Source organism: Girardinichthys multiradiatus, chromosome 4 (assembly GCF_021462225.1).
Source record: "Girardinichthys multiradiatus isolate DD_20200921_A chromosome 4, DD_fGirMul_XY1, whole genome shotgun sequence".
In the NCBI taxonomy this organism is placed as follows: domain Eukaryota; kingdom Metazoa; phylum Chordata; class Actinopteri; order Cyprinodontiformes; family Goodeidae; genus Girardinichthys; species Girardinichthys multiradiatus.
Window position 1 is genome coordinate 44,208,442 of NC_061797.1, and position 21,244 is coordinate 44,229,685.

General features: G+C 40.5%; 1 protein-coding gene across 1 annotated transcript in view; it reads right to left on the bottom strand.

Annotated features, from left to right (window-relative positions):
• Positions 1–21,244, bottom strand: part of lrp4 (low density lipoprotein receptor-related protein 4) — a 140,336-nt gene that overhangs the window by 45,910 nt on the left and 73,182 nt on the right. Inside the window, exons 3-6 of the mRNA XM_047362906.1 lie at positions 9,913–10,029; positions 2,118–2,231; positions 1,915–2,031; positions 154–282 (exon numbers count right to left, since the gene is read on the bottom strand). Coding sequence (XP_047218862.1) covers positions 154–282; positions 1,915–2,031; positions 2,118–2,231; positions 9,913–10,029 — 477 coding nt within the window. The remainder of the gene's footprint in view (positions 1–153; positions 283–1,914; positions 2,032–2,117; positions 2,232–9,912; positions 10,030–21,244) is intronic.

A 21,244-nucleotide genomic window follows, 5' to 3' on the forward strand; every position in this document is an offset into this window, starting at 1 on the left:
AAGATTGAGAGGAAACACTAGAATTAACCTGACATATTAATCTACAGTGAATGAAATGCGTCTGGGTAAAACAGCTTTCTTTAGAAGTGTGCATCTATATAATACTGAACCATTTAAGGCTGGAAGTGTTTAGGAATCTGAGTGACAACTCACAGCAGTCTGACTCGTCTGACCAGTCTCCACAGTCGTCGTCTCCGTCACAGTGGTAGATATCCAGGATACAGCGTCCATATGCACACTGGAACTCTTCCACGCTGCAGGTGGCCGTCATCACATCTGAGGCTGCACAGGCACAAAACGGCACATTAAACAGATGCTGGAAAAGGAGCTGCAGCAGTTTGCTGTCGACAACTCTTTGAAGCTCTGACTTCACTCTGCTTGTGCTGTCAAACTGAAGATGAAATGAAGGAGAATCACGTCTCTGCTGAGCTATTGTTCATATGCAAGACATGAAAGTTTTTACTGTGTGATCACACTTTCTAGGGTTGCAAGCAGTGGGCAATTTCCAGCAAGTTTCCCTGGGGAGTCAAACCAAAGACTTTGCAACTGAATTATGGGATTTTATGGATAATTAACTGAAAATTTGACATAATTTAAAATAACTATCCAGTGCTGGGATCCGATGAACCATTTTTTTAGATTAATTAGAAGCTTTATAATTAAATATTCACAATTCATCTTTTTATCCTTTTATTAAAGCAATATTTGACAGTAACATGCTTTTACAATAATTGTTTTCATTCAACAATAACATGATTGTTGGGTACAATATCACTCTCAAGATCACACCTAAATAACATATGAATCAAAAAAACAATCTTTCCTCAAACTCTTCAAGCCAAACTGCTGGATTTTAGCCAAGCCTTTCAAATAATGTCCTCTTCCTGAGACTCGTCAGCATCCTGCAAATCCACTTCCTCAACATCCAACTCCTCCTCTTCATTGTCACTGTCCAGAATTGTAGAACGTTGCCTCTGTACCCAGCTAAGAGTGCAATTTGTCCTTTGAGAGTCTTCCAAATATTTGCAGTTTATTCCCAAAACATTCTGTTCATTTCATTCATCCATCCCATTGAATAGTTCAAACTGTGAAAATTGCACCCCTATTTTTATGTCACAGGAAAGATTTTGAATTGAATCCTGAATTTCAGAGGGATCAAGTATAATGATGTGAATAAAGGAGACATCGTTGCTGCAACATCATGGATCAACTGATGGACCTTAGGCGAACAAGTACAATAGACTACTATTGTGGGGTGTTTGACAGAAGCAGAGAAGCAATGTTGGCAGTGTGGCCATTTTTGCATTGTGTTGAAAGAGTAGGAAAATATGTATGATGTAAATGATATAATTAAATCTCAGTTATCGGCCAAAACAGCAATATTAATATCAGATATCCATACTGGCCTATATATTTCACATCAGTGCATCCCTAGCTAAAAGAAAGGGTCTTGGTCAAAACTGACACAATGCCAGTGGCACGCAATTCTATGGTAAGGCTGCGAAATGGGATTATTTGGTTACTTACAGAATCATAGAAGTTTTTAGGACCCTCCAGTTTGTTAGAATTCAAAAGTAAAAAACTGCTCGTCATCTAAGATTTTATGTCTACAAAAAGGTTCCCAAAACAGCTGATCAGAGATTTATTGTCTCATGGATAAATTAAGCTGGTTCAGAGTAGCAATGGATATTTATGTTAAATGTTACGATGTTATCCAAAACCAGAGATTTTATCCAGGAAAAGCTAGAATAATATTGGACAAAACATCGAACCACCGGAAAATGAAAACATCCCACTCCTACTTCCCTATTCATATGTGAGATCAGCCATGTTGATCTCTAGATGGAATTTTGTTTCTTATTGTTAAATCTACAAAATACAGTTGTTTATTTTTTTTTATTTTCTTTTACTTACGGCAATTTTCCTCATCTGATCCATCTTTACAGTCCGTGTCTCCGTCACAGTACCAGTGCTCAGCAATGCAGCTTCCGTCTGTGCACCGGAACTCTTTGTCTGAACATTTACGCATATCTGACATGGAAAAGAATGTGTGTTACAAATGAGGCCAGCACAAATTAATTTCTGCATGTATTACAACATGTCTACTGTGTACTTACCACACTGCTCGTCACTATTGTCACCACAGTCATTGTCGCCGTCACAGTGCCAAAGGCTACGGATGCAATAGCCATTTTGGCACTGGAACTCATCCTCCTCACACTCTCTGGGAGCTGCATGAGGGTAAGGAAATAAATAGTTTTAAAAGAATAAAAAGTATGGATACACAATTCTGCTGACTTTGAAGAGGAAATATATTTTCCCCCAAAAAACACACAGAGGTTTCCAAATGATGCCAGACTATATTGCGGCTTGGGCCTCTCAAAAAAGACTTCCAATGGAAGCTGACCTCAAAGTGTTCAGAAAGAAGACTAAATGGATTTCCTTCAAAGTCACTGACCTTTAAAATACATTCGTTCATAAAGCAATTACCGAGAATTATTGACAAATGCTGTACAGGAAGACTGAATAAAAGTTTTAAAAAGAGGGGCAAAAAACAGTGGAAAAGGTAATTCTGAACAGAACCTAAATATCAGCCATGCAAAGCAGTGAGGGTGACATACCAAGGCTGTTCTTTTGAGTTGTTGACAAAAAGTTAACATAAGGTGATTTGACTTTAGTGTTATACAAACTAGTGTCAAAAACAAAGCAATATGTCATCTCTGAGCAAAAACAACAGATGGTCAACAACTTGTGACCAGAATATCACGATTGTTAGTGAGACCAAGCCAGAAAAGTGACAACCAGAAAGAAAATTTAAAAGTAGATGTTGCTGAAAACAACCCTCTTCAGAGTAGAAGTCGCCACCAAGTGAGAAATACTTCAGGTTAGCTGCTTTTGGTATCAGCAAAGTTTAAAAATGAAGTTAGAGGAAGAACAGAAGTGACAGTATTTTCTATATGTCAAGTCAGTTCGATATTCATTCAGGCAACTTACACAGCAAGACTTTAGCAGACAGGAAAGCTGAATGTATTCCAGCAAAGCTGCTCTGATTAATCCTTTTTCCTCATAGTTAATAATGTTAACTGTGGAAATTGTGCAAATTGCTCATATGACACAGTCTAAAATATGAACTTCATAATCAATTTTTTTTACTTTTCATAATCATGTTTTTCAAATTTTTCTACTTTTTCTAATGTTATTTTAATGCCGTTTATTGTAGTTCGTAAACAAAAATTGGATTTGGTTTTAATCATATCCTCAGGTCAAAGCTTCACAAAAACCAGAGTTATTAACCAGAGCTGCAAAACTGATCTGCTACATTTTAAGCAACTGTACCCTTCTCAATAAATTAACTTATTGGATTTGATGTACATTTTGTAGGTTCTTGGGTTGTACTTTGTCACTAACCTTTCTGTTTTAGCTTCATTTTTTTCAATACATACCAGTGCGGAATCTGTGCTGCATGTTTTTGTACACGAGGTAAAAATTAGATAATTAGAACCTGTTAAAAAGATGATCATTTCAAATGTTAAATACTGTTCTCTAGGATAATCTGAGTTTAAGATCTCTCATCAATAGAGTAAAAGGAGAGATACAACAAGCTCTTGAGGCACAACAACACTAATTTTTATAATACCAATGAAATGTATTGAATAGTCTCATCTCATGAGCTCAGTATATCAATGCACCAATTCAGTTTTAAACCACTTTGAATTAAGGACCACTTAACTCTAATACAAAAACTCCAACAGTTTGTTTTCTTGTCTTTATTAATCATGTTATATGTGAGGATATATGCTAAGAGGTTTTCCAATAAAAAGTCCAAATTCAATCCAATACAAAACATTTAGAAAAGAAATACTATATTAAGGATTTCCATTACCAATCTTGCTCTAAGTGCTTAAGTCAGCAGGTCTGAAATCAGTGCCACCACAACTGACGGCAAAAGCTACTTGGTGGCACGCCAAGAGCAAAGTTAACAGGTTCGTCAAGGAAAACCAATGATGGATGACAAGTAGAAGGTAATCTATTATTTAGCACAACTGTGTGCATAAGAGACGACTGAGACAAACGGAGAAGGCCTGGAAGAGACTAAAACAGCAGGATACCAACAGATTGGAGGAACAAATTGAGAGGGTAAAGTTCTTTAATCCTGTTCCATGTTTCATTTTATCCTCTGGTGTGTTGGAACACCGTATCAGCAGTCCTGAGAAGCACTGATGCACTGGACTTTTGAGATCAAAGACAAAACAGGCCGGCTGACAGCCAAACTACATGTTAACATTTTATTTATTTATTCGGTCCTTATGGATATACTGTGGATATTTTCTACATGTTATGATTAAACCCTTTTAAAAAGTATTATATTTTACAGTCACGTGAAGGCATATGACAACCTAAAATGTTTTTGTACTTTAAAAGAAATGTTCAAACATTGATGTCTAATCTTATTTTTATTTACCCATGGAAAAGAAATGTATATTTAATTATAAGTTACATTTTTTTTGTTTTTACAGAAAATATACCAAGAAGTAACTTCATTTTAATCATTGAATCAAAAAACAAGAAAAACTAAGGAAAAAGTGAGGATACCCTACCATCCCCTTCTCCAGCAGTTGTTAAGACACTCCTTTAAAGTGAGTGGCTCCGAATTGATATGAACAATCTGCTATTGCACATTAAAGCTGCATACACTGTTGATGCTATAAGAGCTGTTTAAAAACATACCTTTTAATTTTTGTTAAGCAGAGAATTTGTTGGCTTTTTTGTCTGCTTTTATTTGATAATTTATTCCTTTGTAGTTTACAGTTTAAGATACATCTGATGTTATAATTTGTGTGGGACTTCGGTCAACTGTTGTAAGTGTGCAATACACTTTTATTTTAAATTATTTGACCAGAAAAAGTCAGGCCAACATAGCAACTAGATAGCACTTGGTGAGACACACTTCACTGTGACCAGGAATATTTTGCCGTATTATCCAGTGATCCCTTAATGGAAGTAAATTAAAATATTTTGTCATATATATTTAGTTATTTGTTTTATATTTAGAATTAATGCAAAATTATGTTTAATATATTTTGTGATTGATTTTCTATTTTTATTTTAGAGAATGTACACTACATTGCAGATTCTATTTATGTTTTATATGCCCAGATTATTATAAATACCTTTTCAGAAATTCATGTTCAAAGTAAAAGAAAAGTCTGGTGCAATTTTATACTTTGTGGATCTTGAAAAGTATGCTATGATTCGATCCACAATAAGAAAAAAAAAAAAAACATTTTCTTGTTCTTTGTTAAAGGCCTATAGCCACTCTGATACCTAAATTTGCACTGAGAGAATAAAATCAAATACTACATATAAGTATTGTGATCTATTTTCCACATACACTACAGGGGTTGGACAATTAAACTGAAACACCCGGTTTTAGACCACAATAATTTATTAGTATGGTGTAGGGCCTCCTTTTGTGGACAATACAGCGTCAATTCATCTTGGGAATGACATATACAAGTCCTGCACAGTGGTCAGAGGGATTTTAAGCCATTCTTCTTGCAGGATAGTGGCCAGGTCACTACGTGATACTGGTGGAGGAAAACGTTTCCTGACTCACTCCTCCAAAACACCACAAAGTGGCTCAATAATAGTTAGATCTGGTGACTGTGCAGGCCATGGGAGATGTTCAACTTCACTTTCATGTTCATCAAACCAATCTTTCACCAGTCTTGCTGTGTGTATTGGTGCATTGTCATCCTGATACACGGCACTGCCTTCAGGATACAATGTTTGAACCATTGGATGCACATAGTCCTCAAGAATGGTTCGGTAGTCCTTGGCAGTGACGCGCCCATCTAGCACAAGTATTGGGCCAAGGGAATGCCATGATATGGCAGCCCAAACCATCACTGATCCACCCCCATGCTTCACTATGGGCATGCAACAGTCTGGGTGGTACGCTTCTTTGGGGCTTCTCCACACCGTAACTCTCCCGGATGTGGGGAAAACAGTAAAGGTGGACTCATCAGAGAACAATACATGTTTCACATTGTCCACAGCCCAAGATTTGCGCTCCTTGCACCATTGAAACCGACGTTTGGCATTGGCATGAGTGACCAAAGGTTTGGCTATAGCAGCCCGGCCGTGTATATTGACCCTGTGGAGCTCCCGACGGACAGTTCTGGTGGAAACAGGAGAGTTGAGGTGCACATTTAATTCTGCCGTGATTTGGGCAGCCGTGGTTTTATGTTTTTTGAATACAATCCGGGTTAGCACCCGAACATCCCTTTCAGACAGCTTCCTCTTGCGTCCACAGTTAATCCTGTTGGATGTGGTTCGTCCTTCTTGGTGGTATGCTGACATTACCCTGGATACCGTGGCTCTTGATACATCACAAAGACTTGCTGTCTTGGTCACAGATGCGCCAGCAAGACGTGCACCAACAATTTGTCCTCTTTTGAACTCTGGTATGTCACCCATAATGTTGTGTGCATTTCAATATTTTGATCAAAACTGTGCTCTTACCCTGCTAATTGAGCCTTCACACTCTGCTCTTACTGGTGCAATGTGCAATCAATGAAGACTGGCTACCAGGCTGGTCCAATTTAGCCATGAAACCTCCCACACTAAAATGACAGGTGTTTCAGTTTTATTGTCCAACCCCTGTATATTACCAAAATAAATTTTTTCTGTCTACTCCATGAACTTTGATGACATCCAATGCTTAATGTATAAGGTCCAATTAGTTGATGGGTCCACCGTTGCCAGCAATAGCAACTTTCTCCTTTCATAAGTTTAAGGAGTGTGTTCATAGTTAGATGAGAAACCAAGAATTGTAGCCTCTGCTCCAATTCCTCCCAAAGGTATGAAGAAGGTTGAGGTCAGGACTCTTTGTAGGCCAGTCAAGTTTTTCCACACCAAACATTATACACTTGCAGCCAAGGAAGTGATTGGAACACCAGAATTCATTGATTTGGTGCTGTGACCTGACACTTTTGGCAATATAGTGTAGATCAATAAAAGAATACCTAAAACTGGGTTATAAAAAACATGCTATGCAGATAGCAGGAAAATGTTTTTAGGCAATTGTTATGACATTAAGTATCAACAGCAACATATACATTCTAATATTCTTAAAAATCAAGTTAATATTCTGCATGAATTTATTCTTTCTGAAGTTGTGCTTTACAATAGACTTGGCAAACCCCAACCCCTACTACCCTGAAGGATCTCCCCCATTAAAAATGAAAACATTTCAAAGCACAGACATCAATGGGTAGGTCCAAATTAAAATTTCATTTCCCCAACACAATTGACAAATACTCTCATTTAATCTATTATTCAGGGTGCAAGACAATAACAGATTCATTGCTCCTTCTTCTTCTGTCTTTCCAATCATCCCTCTCCTTTATCCATGAGGTAAACAGAGGGAGGTCAGAGGTCAACAAACCCTGGAGATGTTCATCACTCACACAGCAACCAAACGTCAAAGGCCAAAGGCCACTAGGAGTCATTACAAGGTCCCCCAACACGTGTGTGTGTATGTGTGTGTGTCACGAAATAGTGGTTTTTTTCTGGTTTTTTTTTTTTCCATTTTGGGAAATGTCTTTTAAACTTTATGTATCCAGAATATCTCAAGTAGGAACATACACCTCACAACAGAAACACACCTCAGACTCTGTTTTTGTCTGGAATCTTGAAAACTGCTTTATCTCCAGCCAAGCGTGGAGGATCGTCTCCCCGTCTCTAAATAATGAAATAAAGCCGATTCGTTGTGGAGAGGGAGAGCAAAAATAAGGGGTGAATTTACTGGGCATGAGAATGAAAAATTCATAGCCAGCTTTGCCAGAAGCAGACAGACCCCCCATCAGGAAGTGATTCAGTGTCTGGCTGCTGATACAGTATGTGGGTCAGGAGTGGGGGAGATATCGCTGGATGATGGATAAGAAACAGCTTTCAGAGGACAAAGAGGTAGCCTGTACCTGCTGTAAAAAAACAACTAGACGTACTGCTGAAAACACTGAGTTGTAGGGGTGTCTGCTGCATTTAATTTTACTCTTAATGACTGAAGCTGTTTTTTTATTTGTTTGTGTGCACAAACTTGGCAAATAAAGCTGATTCTGACTAATGCATTCATTGTGCCATTCTCAGGTTTAACTTAAAGGATTGCAGTAGCTATGTGTCAGCTCAGATATAGGTCAAAGTAAAATATATAAGCAAACATTATACTGCCATAAAGTTCATTTCAGATGTTTTTGGTAACCAGAGAATAAATCCTAATGACGCTGATGATCTCTGAGTCTTCGTTAAGTGCTCCTTATCAGGTCAAAATGTCACCCTGTCACTCCTGAGTAAATCAAACACAAAACGCTTCATTATTTTGCTTAATGGCTTCTTCCAGCAGCAGCCACCAGCAGGTTCTTGGGTTACAGCCACAACAGTCACAACTGACCTAATGGCTGCAGCTCTGAAAAGCCACCTCCTCATTTTAAGATTTTGTGATCTTCTCAAATTCAGTGTCGTCGAAGTAAGCAAGACAAATTGTTCTGAGCTTGTAGACAGAAGCCTTAGGCAGCTATTGCCAGATAACTCACATTGCACATGGTTCTGAAATAGGAGTTAGCTAAAAGAAAGGTTTGGCATACATATACGAATACATATATAGATATTTTCAGATTAGAAAAGTTTCACATAAACCACATCAACAATCTTCTGGCTTTTCCTGGCAGGATATTCAACCATTTTTCATGGCATTTTATTCAAACAGATGGGTTTCCTACTGGTGACCTGGCCAAGTCAATAAATTTTCAAAAGTTTTGAGGTCCGGGTGGCTATTTCAGAAGCTTAATGTAACCCTGCTTTCTCTATTCCAAAACGAGTTTACATGTGTGTTTAAGATCACTTTCCTGTTTGAACACGTGTCCAAGATTTAACAATCTAGCAATGGATTTGATATGAATTTGAAGAATTTTGATGTGGTTCACATTTATAGTTCCATCCAGTTTCATCCTTGTGCCAGTACCACTGGCAGCAAAACAGCCCCACAGCATGTTTTACAATACATACTGTGCTCTTAGGTTTAAAAGCCTCAATTTGAGTTCTCCATACAGACTTCATTTTATGTGACCAAGGAGATAATTTCTGTCTCATCTAATAAAACCTTTAATGTGGCAGGTCCATGTGTGAAGCTAAAAACTTTAGTCCAGCTTGAAGATGTCAATTTTTTTTTTTTTTTAAACAGCAGCTTTTCTCTTGATCACGGCAAAATCCTAACAACAACGTTGCCAACACTGAATGCATTCTAATACTTCATTTGTGATCCCACAGCTGGTGTCTCTAGGTTGGGTGCAAACGTTTTCATTGTAACTTTAATGTCTACAAATTCTCTTGAAATAATTTTGGCAATGTCTAACTTCTCAAAAAGATCTTGAAAGAATGCTCATAAGGATGGAAATGTAGCAGCACACAGTCTCCAGGCAGCAATGCACTGATACATAAATATCAATTTCAGAAATAGACACAGAGCTGACTTCACCCTTTGGAGTCCACATTTTGCCTGCCCGACAGCTGGGGTATATTTTTGTTTAAACTTATGCACACACAAAACACACCATGTCAAAATAAGAACTTAATGACAAGGATTTAAAAGTACTATGTGTTCGGGGTGATAAACTGCTGGATTCGCACTAATGTGTAAAGCATAAAGGCAATTCATTTGACTTTAAAACGTACATCGTGACAAATGTTTTAGACGTGGCTGTCTTAATTTGTCCACTTCAATAACTCCTGCTTTGAACTCAAAGGACTGCTAAAAATACAACTGTGTGTATGAATGTGTGACTACACACAGAGTCTACAGTATGTAAAAGGAACAGTTTGCATGTGTGGTCACTGAAAAGGAACTGTACTCACGGCAGTCTTGTTCATCTGAGTCGTCTTCGCAGTCGTTGTCTCCATCACAAACCCAGGAGCGACGGATACATTTCCCGTTGTCACAGTGAAAGTCCAGAGGTGAGCAGGTGGGGAGCACTGAAAGCACACAAGTACAAAGAACAAGACTGTGAGCAAGATGCGAAACAACAAACAAATCTGGTGAAAAGACACAGACAAGCTGCCGTCTGCAATACACAAGTTTCCTCAACATAAAAGCACACTGAATGTTAAAACTCACTGGGGTTCTTTCATTTTTATCACAAAAGAACCCCAGAGTAGCTCTGGAGGAGTTGCAGAAATTCACAGCTCAGGTGGGTCATCTGAGGACTGGCAAGAAGACAGATGTTGAAAGAAGAATACAGGAAGTTTAATTTTCAGTTCCCCATAAGCCATGTAGGGGACATAGCAGACATGTGAAAGAAGTTGCTTTCTCTAGATGAAACCATAACTGATATTTTTGGCCAACATGTTAAACATAATGTAAGGTCGAAAACAAGGCACATTACTCTGAACACACTATCCCCATGATGATAAATAGTAGTGGACACATCATGCAGGTAGCTGAGGGGTTGCTTTTCTTCAGCAGTTAAAGGAAACTGGTTTGAGTTAATAAGAAGATAAATGGAGCTAAACACAGCACGATCAAAGCTTATTCATGTGTAAGCATTGCCCTGTCAAAGTCCAGACCTACTGTATATCCAATTAAGAATCTGTGGCAGGACTTGGGAACTTGCTGATCACAGATGCTCTTTATCTGATCTGACTAAGCTTGATAAACTTTGGAAAGAAAAACTGACAACATATTCCTAGATATTAAATGTACATAACAAGTAAGGACAAATCCCTAAAGTATCTTCAGCACAAGGAGAATCTACAAAATATTGACTCTGGTGAGCTGAACACAAATAAATAATAAATGCCAAATGTTCACAATTTTAACAAAAGAAATGTAAAACAAATATGGATCATTTATTTCAATTCAATTCAGTTTTATTTATATAGTGCCAGTTCACAACACATGTCATCTCAAGTCACTTCACAAAGTCAATTCAATCAAATCATACAGATTTCAAGTCAGGTACATACATTCCAATTAATCCTAACTATCAAACAGTGCAGTCAGATTCAGTTATTTATTCAAATTGGATAAAACATTTTTCTGTCTAAGGAAACCCAGCAGATTGCATCTAGTCAGAGACTTGCAGCATTCCCTCCTCCTGGATGAGCATGTAGAGACAGTGGACAGTCACTGGCGTTGACTTTGCAGCAATCCCTCATACTGAGCATGCATGTAGCGACACTGGAGAGGAAAAACTCCCTTTTAACAGGAAGAAACCTCCAGCAGAACCAGAACCAGGCTCAGCGTGAGCGGCCATCTGCCACAACCGACTGGGGGTTAGAGAGAACAGAGCAGAGACACAAAGAGAACAAAGAAGCACTGATCCAGGAGTCCTTTCTATGGGAAGGAAAAGTAAAAGGTTAATGGATGTAGCTCCTTTAGTGGCTTCATCTAGGAAGAAAAAAAAAACAGAAAAACTCAAGTTTAGAGTATGAAAGAGTTAGTCACAGTAAAAGCTCAGTCATTAGCTATGTCTAGGATAAAAATAGTGTTAAACTAACCTTTTTACTTCAAAAATATGCACTACTTTGTGCTGATTTATCACACATAATCCCAATAAAATTTATTTAATTTAAAATCTACGGTTGTAACTTGATAACATGGAAAAACATTTAAGGAATATGAATACTTTTGGAAGCCAATGGGCATCAAGTGCAATGAGACCAATCATCTACACCAAACCGTTTCTATAACAAAATGCAGACAAATTTAATTAATGATTATTGCTAAAGATTATATTCTTCTTCATAGACAAAAATAAACTAATTTGTCCAGGCAAGCAGTCAGTAGCAGCAACTAACCAGCCAGCTGCCTTATTTGACCACTGACTGCCTTAAAAGGTCAAAGTACACCTACAGTCTAAAATGCAGTAGGGTTCATTCTGTCTAACCTCAGCTCTTTGAGAACCAAAGTCTGAATTGGGCCCATGCATCTTAACCTCTTCCTTTTTTTTTTTTTACGCAGTGAGCAGCAGTTTGCTCAGCGCATTCCTGCCTAACTTTGTGTTCGCTCGAAGTGCAGCTACTCGCTATCTAAACTGACCTCGAATAACTGGCCCTTTGTCATTTGCAGACAGAGCTAATTAAATTACAGGCCAGAGAGGGACCGGGAAACAGGGAAGGGAGAAGGAGAGGAGAACACCCCCCTTCACAGTATACTCTCACTTGCCTGTCGATAGCCCATATGAAATATTGACCAAACATTGAAGACTTTATGAAAAATGTATGATGTCATGCAGAGAGTTAACCAGTACAGCAGACAGACGGGACTGAATTAACTGTATGTGAGTGTATGTCTAGTGTGTGAGTGTTAGGCTGTGGCTCCAGTCTTCAGGAACAGTAAAGCCCCACTTACCCACATAACCCTGAATGGATATGACATCAGTACAAGAGAAACAAAATCAATCAGATATGACCAAACAATGTTCTTTTGTTTTTGTTCACAAAACTGATCCAAGTCAGAAATTCTCTGTTAAAGATGTCTGTCCAATGGCCACAATGACACTTTGGCTAAGCAAGCATGAAAGCATTTTATCCTATTAATACAGTCTTTTCCTTTAGTTTCAAGCAGCTTGGTGATTAATTTCATTCCTAAAGGTCAACCATTAGAAATCTGAAATACACTCTCTACAAGAGCCAACATTAATTTAGATATGAATTCTCAGAGATAGCGGGTGGCCTATCTCAATCTAAGAGTTTTGAAAATTGTGAAACAGTTCATTCAGTGATGCTCAAGTCTTCTAAGAATTAATGACTTGATGCAAGCATCTTTCTCATAGTACTGAAATGTCCCAAATAGGGTTCAAAGGGGAGAGTTTAGATGTTTCTTTAAGTGTGGTGAGTGAGACTAAGGCATAATTTGAATTTAATATGTAACATTAAGTACACAATGTTGCTGTAATCCCTTCCCTTCAATCTGACAGATTTCCATTGTTTGGACTGCGGTTGTTTCAGGATGACAGAAACCAGTTTTTGTCTCAGCCCATTAGTCTAGTCTAATGTCTAGTTTAGTCTTAAACTGTCAGATTAATCTTGGTTTCATCAACATGAACCAGATTAGTCAGTTATCTACAGAAAGTAAGGTATTGATTGTTCATAACTTTTTAACAGAACCTCACTTCAAAAAAATGTAAGCTGTCGTTTTGAGCATTATATCTTTCACTAACCAGTACATACAGATGATACTTAGATGACAATACTGATAAAATAAACTGCCAGTGATTTTAAAGCTACAAAACCAATGCACAAATAGACAAATGTTACGCTGCATACCCTATTCCTTTGTCTCGATATCTATATTTTGTCTCGCTCTAAACCAAAACAGAAATATAATTTGCAGAAAGGCTGATGGTAATTTACATTAACGATCACTAAGAGATTTATGTTGTATGTAGTTTTTTCCCACCTCATTTTGACCTTTGAGTTTTTAGTGTAGGAAAGATGAAGCAGAGACGAGCATAATCCTATAATTCCTTAATTTTCTGTTGGATTCAAAACTATATCAAATGAGCTTTTTTCTCTTCCTGTTTATGGTGTCAAAAACAGCTGAAATAGTCCAAAATTGGAATGGCCGGTTAGACCTCAGAGAAAATCAAACAGTTTTATTAGCCAGCAAAAATTACAAGTGCATCTTTGGCGTTGGGAAAAAACTTTATTTTAGACCTGTCTCAATCGGGTCAGGTTTCAGTAGAAAAAAGTAAAGGGCTATAAAAAAAATCATCACGAGAGGGAACAAAATCATGTTTCATCATCTCGCAATGTTATTTAATCTCAAACATTATTTTTGGCAGCATCACTCTAAAGAAATTAATTTGCCAAAAAGTTTAGCAATTTTCTACACTTTTACTGTCTTGATCTGCAGGTAAACACCAACAATTTAAAAGTGATTTCAGTATTTTTTTAATTATGTGCTGAGATATCTGAATTTAGTTATTAAAACTTAAATATTTAAATCTGTATCAACCTTCCCTGATAATATAGTGAATATATTTGGGTTCCATGGTTCTATTAATTCCAGCTAATATGTGTTGAAATTTTTAATAGATCGATTTGCTTTCACAATTAAATGTCAAAATTATTTTTGTAGTTTTTGTTTAATGCATTACAAAAGGTACTCCAAAGGGACAAAACATTCCCTTTGAAAAGCTCAGAATAATAAATTTCATAGTTGCTGGGCATGCTTGCCAGAGATGTTTGTAGTACTCAAAAAGAAGTAAAATTTGCTGATTTAATATCCTCAGCATGAAATTGTGCCGAGATGCTCTCTAAATCTAGGGGTGAAGTCCCAACACTTACATTCACCTCTGGATAAACTGAAGCAGCCCACGATATTCAGCAATATGATGCCCTTAGCCAACAAAACCAGGGAAATGCTACTACTCAACATTTCAATAAATAATTCAGCTTATCTGCTGGAGAAGAGAGTGTTGTATGAAGATGCATAGACACATACACAGCTATTTCCACAAATATACATACAAAAATGTTGCTGCAGGCTCAGACTAATCTAGAACAGAACTGCTTAAGCATAGAGACAAAGAAATGCAAAGGAAATAAATATTTTACTACTTCAGATACACACAGATACACCAAGTGTTTGGTTTGTTGCTGATATCAGGTGGATCAGCAGGAAGCAAGCTGGGAAGGCTGATGAGGTCTCTGGGCGCTTTGACCTCTGTTATCACACATATTCTGGTCAGCTCAGCACTGCTCTTCTCACTACTCCTGTATTCCTTTACGTCTGAGATAAACCTCACTCACAAGAGCCATACAAACACTAACCTTATCCTTTGTGTCCTGCTCAGCACATCCAACAGTCCCTTAATACTCTTACACACTCCACCTCCCTCATTTCTTTATTTACCAACTTTACCTATGTAACAGAGCAAACTGACTAATATTTTATTGAGAGATGTTAACGGTCTCAAATAAAACATTAACAGAATAAAGCCTCAACAAACCTGCACAGCAGGTGTATAAGCACAGAGCTGTTTCATTTCCTGCCCCTGTGATTCTCACTTAATCAGACAGTGTTATCATCCAGGTTCTTGTAAGATCACACCAACATCAGAAGCAGATGTTCTAGTTCATTCACTGTTTAGAATGACACTGAAGTGATGCAGTAACAAAAATGTTTTTCCTCGTCACACTCCGTGGCCTTTCCAAGACACTTCCTGTGAACAATTGTCCCCTGAGATCTGCTGGGCTCACATGTGTTAGAACACACACACATTCTAAAAACACACTGACCTTCATCAGTGGGCTTTTCTCATCTGAGCTACAGAATTCCCACATGCATTCCATGGCATTTCCCACAGAAACAGACGCAGACACCTGCAAGTCCCATCATCACAAGTCTCTCTTATCTGATCTACACTCGGCACACAAGAAAGAAACCAGACAGGCTCTGAAAAAGCCGGAAATACCTTGGTTGTTACTGAAAATTGTGCAAGCAGAAACAACTAACCATGATTGCAAACTCGTATGATCAAGTAATTATGCAGAAATAAATTTATACGGCCTCTGCAAAGCAGTGTCTCAGTTTTCTCTTAAGTGACAGAAGAGGCACCAGGTGTGGTATTCTGGCACACCTTGACTGTAATGAGTTGTTAACTGAGCTACTGTTTTGCTTTTCTGTCACCATTCTCTGAAACTCAAAAGACAGCAGTGTGTGAAAAAAAGTAGATCAGCAGTTACTTGAACTACTTGACAAGCCCGTCTGACAAAAAGTTCCATGCAATGTTTAAAGACACTTAAATGCCTTTTCTTGCACAATCTGATGCTTGGCTTAAAGTTCAGCAACTCGTCAAGATGCCTCAGGGCAACAAGTGGCTGCAATGTGATCGGATGATTCACACAAGTGTACTTAGTAAAATGGGTGGCGAGTGTGTAAATGCATTTGTACAAGAAAGCCTTATATAAAAAGATGATTGTTCTGTCTTTTGCAGCTTTCAAACCTGATAGGACATTAGAGTAAAATTGTGACAAAGTTATTTTTTTGTCATAATGATTATAAACCTTTTTGGTTAACGTTACTATAAAAGTAACCTCCTTGAACTGCCACCTTAACGTGGTGGAGGGGTTTGAGTGCTCGAATGATCCTAGAGGCTATGTTGTCTGGGGCTTAAATGCCCCTGGAAGCGTCTCCCATGGCAAACAGGCTCTAGGTGACAAGTCAGAAAAAGAGCGGTTTAAGAACCATCATGACGACTACGAAATCGAGGCACGTGACGTCGCCCGGTACGGCGGAGCCGGGGTCCCACCCTGGAGGCAGGCCTGGGGTTGGGACTCGTCGGAGAACGCCTGGTGGCCGGGTTGCTCCTCGCGGAACCCGGCCGGGCCAAGCCCGAACGAGAGACGCGAGACCATCCCCCAGTGGGCCCACCACCTGCAGGGGGAACCGTGAGGGACCGGTGCAAAGAGGATTGGGTGGCGGACGAAGGTGGCGACCTCGGCAGCCCGATCCCCGGATGCTTAGGCTGGCTCTAGGGACGTTGAATGTCACCTCACTGGGGGGGAAGGAGCCTGAGCTGGTGCGGGAGGTCGAGAGATATCGACTATAAATAGTCAGGCTCGCCTCCACGCACAGCGTGGGCTCTGGAACCCATCTCCTTGAGAGGTGCTGGACTCTCTTCTACTCTGGAGTGGCCCACGGGGAGAGGCGGCGGTGGGTTTGCTTGTCGCCTCCCAGCTCAGCCGTCTAGTGTTGGGGTTTACCCCAGTGGATGAGAGGGTCGCATTCCTGCGCCTTCGGGATGGGGAGAGGTCTCTGACTATCATTTCCGCCTACGGGCCGGGTGGTAGTGCGGAGTACCCGGCCTTCTTGGCTTCCCTGTCGGGGGCGCTGGATAGTGCCCCTTCCGGGGACTCCATTATTCTGCTGGGGGACTTCAACGCCCACGTGGGAAACGACAGTGACACTTGGAGAGGCGTGATCGGGAGGAATGGCCTCCCCGATTTGAATCCGAGCGGTGTTTTGTTATTGGACTTCTGTGCTAGGGTGTCCATGTTCAAACATAAGGGTGTCCATCAGTGCACTTGGCACCAGGACACCCTAGGCAGGAGGTCAATGATCAACTTTGTTGTCATATCATCAGACCTTCGGCCGCATGTTTTGGACACTCGGGTGAAGAGAGGGGCTGAGCTGTCCACTGATCACCACCTGGTGGTGAGTTGGATCCGCTGGGGGAGAAGAAAGCCGAACAGACTTGGCAGGCCCAAGTGCATAGTGAGGGTCTGCTGGGAACATCTGGCAGACCCCTTTGCCAGGGATGTATTCAACTCTCACCTCCGGGAGAGCTTTGACCAGATTCCGAGGGATGTTGGAGAGATAGAGTCCGAGTGGACCATGTTCTCCGCATCTATTGTCGATGCTGCTGCCCGTAGCTGCGGCCGTAAGGTCTGCGGTGCTTGTCGCGGCGGCAATCCCCGAACCCGGTGGTGGACACCGGCAGTAAGGGACGCTGTCAAGCTGAAGAAGGGGTCCTATCGGCTGTGGTTGGCTTGTGGGACTCCTGAGGAGGCCAACGGGTATCGTGGGGCCAAGCGTGCCGCGGTCCGGGTGATGGCAGAGGCAAAAACTCGGACCTGGCAGGAGTTCGGTGAGGCCATGGAGAAGGACTACCGGTTGGCCCCGAAGCGATTCTGGCAAACCGTCCGGCGCCTCAGGAGGGGGAAGCAGTGCTTCGCCAACACTGTTTACAGTGGGGGTGGGGAGCCGCTGACCTCGACTGGGGACATTATCGGGCGGTGGAAGGAGTACTTTGAAGATCTCCTCAATCCTGCCATCACGCATTCCCTGGTGGAAACAGAGGCTGGGGACTCGGGGTTGGACTCTTTCATCACCCAGGCTGAAGTCACAGAGGTGGTTAAAAAGCTCCACGGTGGCAGGGCTTCGGGGTTGGATGAGATCTGCCCTGAGTACTTCAAGTCTTTGGATGTTGTGGGGCTGTCATGGTTGACACGCCTCTTCAACATTGCGTAGCGGACGGGGACAGTGCCTCTGGATTGGCAGACTGGGGTGGTGGTCACCCTACATAAGAAGGGTGACCGGAGGGTGTGTTCCAACTACAGGGGGATCACACTCCGCAGCCTCCCTGGTAAGGCCTACGCCAAGGTATTGGAGAGGAGAATCTGGCCGATAGTCGAACCCCGGCTTCAGGAGGAGCAGTGTGGTTTTCGTCCCGGCCGTGGAACACTGGACCAGGTCTACGTTCCTACCCTCACCTATGGCCATGAACTTTGGGTCATGACCAAAAGAACGAGATCCCGGATACAAGCGGCTGAAATGAGCTTCCTCCGTAGGGTGGCCGGGCACTCCCTTAGAGATAGGGTGAGAAGCTCAGCCATCCGGGAGGGGCTCGGAGGAGAGCCGCTGCTCCTCCACATCGAGAGGAGCCAGTTGAGGTGGCTCGGGCATCTATACCGGATGCCTCCTGGACGCCTTCCTCGGGAGGTGTTCCAGGCACGTCCCACCGGGAGGAGGCCCAGGGGACGGCCCAGGACACGCTGGAGGGACTATGTCTCTCGGCTGGCCTGGGAACGCCTTGGGCTCCCCCGGAGGAGCTGGAGGAGGTGTCTGGGGAGAGGGACGTCTGGGCATCTACCCCTGCGACCCGGTCCCGGATAAAGTGGAAGACGACGAGTACGAGTTACTATAAAAGTTTTATAAGGTGTGTTTAACATTTCAATAAAGTACGGGTATAAACAGACATTTTTGAACAAGGAATAAATCCAGCAGAGTTTTCTTGCAACATAAACATTATCAACATTGAACATACAACTCTGCTGAATCTTTAGAACCATTCGGACAGTTTTGGTTGGTTGGATTTTCACAAACAATGTTTTCTTTTAAATGTTTTAGACTTTTTCCCAGTACAATAAAATACAAAGAGACGTTGCAACCAGAAAGAAACTGCTGTGGGTCTTTTTTGTTACCATGCAAAAATGTTCAATGGTTAGGTTTATTACCTTTACATAAATTTTCTTCACATATAAATGTTTTGGCGCATTTTTGGAATAATACATTTGCAAATGGTTTAACATCTTCATTGCTGGCTTTTTACAATCAACTGATTAAGATTTCTGCATGTTCGATGCACATATGCTTGTGCATGTCGGTCTTAAGAAAGATGAATGTTCTCATCTTTAAGTGGCCTTGGACAACAGAGTTAATGGCCTCGCCTTTACTGCTGAGCCACTGAATCAAGTGGCCCTAATGGGACTAATATATCTGACTAGGCATCGCTTAACACACTTGCAAGATGTATGGACAGATGGATGGATCAGAGATGGCGAGAAAGAGATTATAAAGAAATGCAACCTTAGGGGATGAAAAGAGATCTTTGAATATATAAAGAAGTGATAATTGTTTCCAATGTTGGAGAATTTTAAAATGGAAGCGTTCTGTTATAAACAGTTCTTAATTGGACATTATTAATAACTGGACACAGAAATGCAATTAAGGCACTTGTATGTAGTTCTTTTCCAATCTGGACACTACAAAACACAATAAATGTGAAATACTTATGGATTAAGCCTGTAAAAATTCCTATTTTTGTTCTTTTTAAAATATCTTTTTTGTTTCACCTCAAACTCATACTAATTCCCCTAATCCCTCCATTCTCCCCAGTCTCTTTTCCTCCACTCCCTTCTTATTTCCCTCTCATAGCTGATCCAGACAGGGATGGCTTATCTGATCCTGTGCAGCTCTGGTCAGTAGTCAGCACATATTTCGCTCCGTCAGAGTAAAGGGGTTGTGACGGCAGTTTTTCTTGGCATTGTGTCCAGTAGCAGCTTTGTAATGGGCTCACTTCTTTGTCTTTCAAATCAATGATAAGTAAACCTTTTTCTCTCCCTAAGTCATAACTCTATAGTTAATATTGAATATTGCTAGTATAATTACAGCGGTTGGACAATGAAACTGAAACACCTGGTTATATGGTGTAGAGCCTCCTTTTGCGGCCAATACAGCGTCAATTTGTCTTGGGAATGACATATACAAGTCCTGCACAGTGGTCAGAGGGATTTTAAGCCATTCTTCTTGCAGGATAGTGGAGTCATCAACATTTTTAGGAATAGTACACCCATTATACCTTTAGCACATAAGCTGGCCAAAGCATACCAGACGTCAACAGTCCTCTGGGGAATAATGTCACTGTCTTACCCTCCAATTTAAATACAATAGTGATACCTGCATAGGTAGCAAGATGTGCTAATGTTATAAAACATGCAAGAAAGACAATTCAACAGTTTACTTATATAACCTTTACAGCTATTTATATGTGCAGCAGCCATATTCAATCTGAATCTGACTTTACAAGTCAAAATTAATACAACAGGGGGGCTAGTCCTTCATGTTTTTCCACTTGAAACTCGGAAATACAAGCTTCCCAGTTCAACAAGAATGCATCACATGACCCTAAAATGAGTCGCTCTTTAACCCCATAGACTTCACTCTAGTGGATTTATATAACTGGGATAATCATGCTACAATATGCATTTTTAAAATAGACTCAGCAGCTGAGGCACAGGTTTGAATGCAGTTCTGCTGGTTATAATATTGTCCCACTTGCTCCGCCCCACTTAGAGGCGCAACTTTAACTCGTCATTCCACCTCGGTGAGGATGGGAGAATATGGTTCATCCTCAGTCTGCCAGTGTTTCGGTTGATCCCATCTTTAGGGAATCAATCTATGCATAGAAAATGGGACATGGCAGTGTAGGGAGTGTGGGGTACCTTTCTTGTGACATGGCAAGAACCCTAAATCATAAAGAGCACAAACTGCTGTGTTTTGTGTTGTTGACCAATATGACTAATAAATAAGTGAGCTATGCAGCGACTAGAAGCACAACAAAAACAGAAGCTGCAACCAATAATATGTTTCAAATGCTTGCCACAAATTAATAAACTTTTTTCTGTGAACTCGGAAACGTGATCTCTATTTTTTTTGTCATCATCTGAATCCCTCGATCATCTGAAATATTAGAAAACAGAATCATCTTCCAAGAAGTTTTCTGTATATGGTAACAGATTAAAGATGAAGGATTTGCTTGTTGCCATGACAAATCTTTGCTGAGGGACCTCAAGGAGTAGCACGTAAGTGCTGTGATCTACACAGCCCACCCACGCACACTTGTTAGAAAGTTAAATGACAGGAAATACTGTGATCATTACATTATAATATTATTAGGAT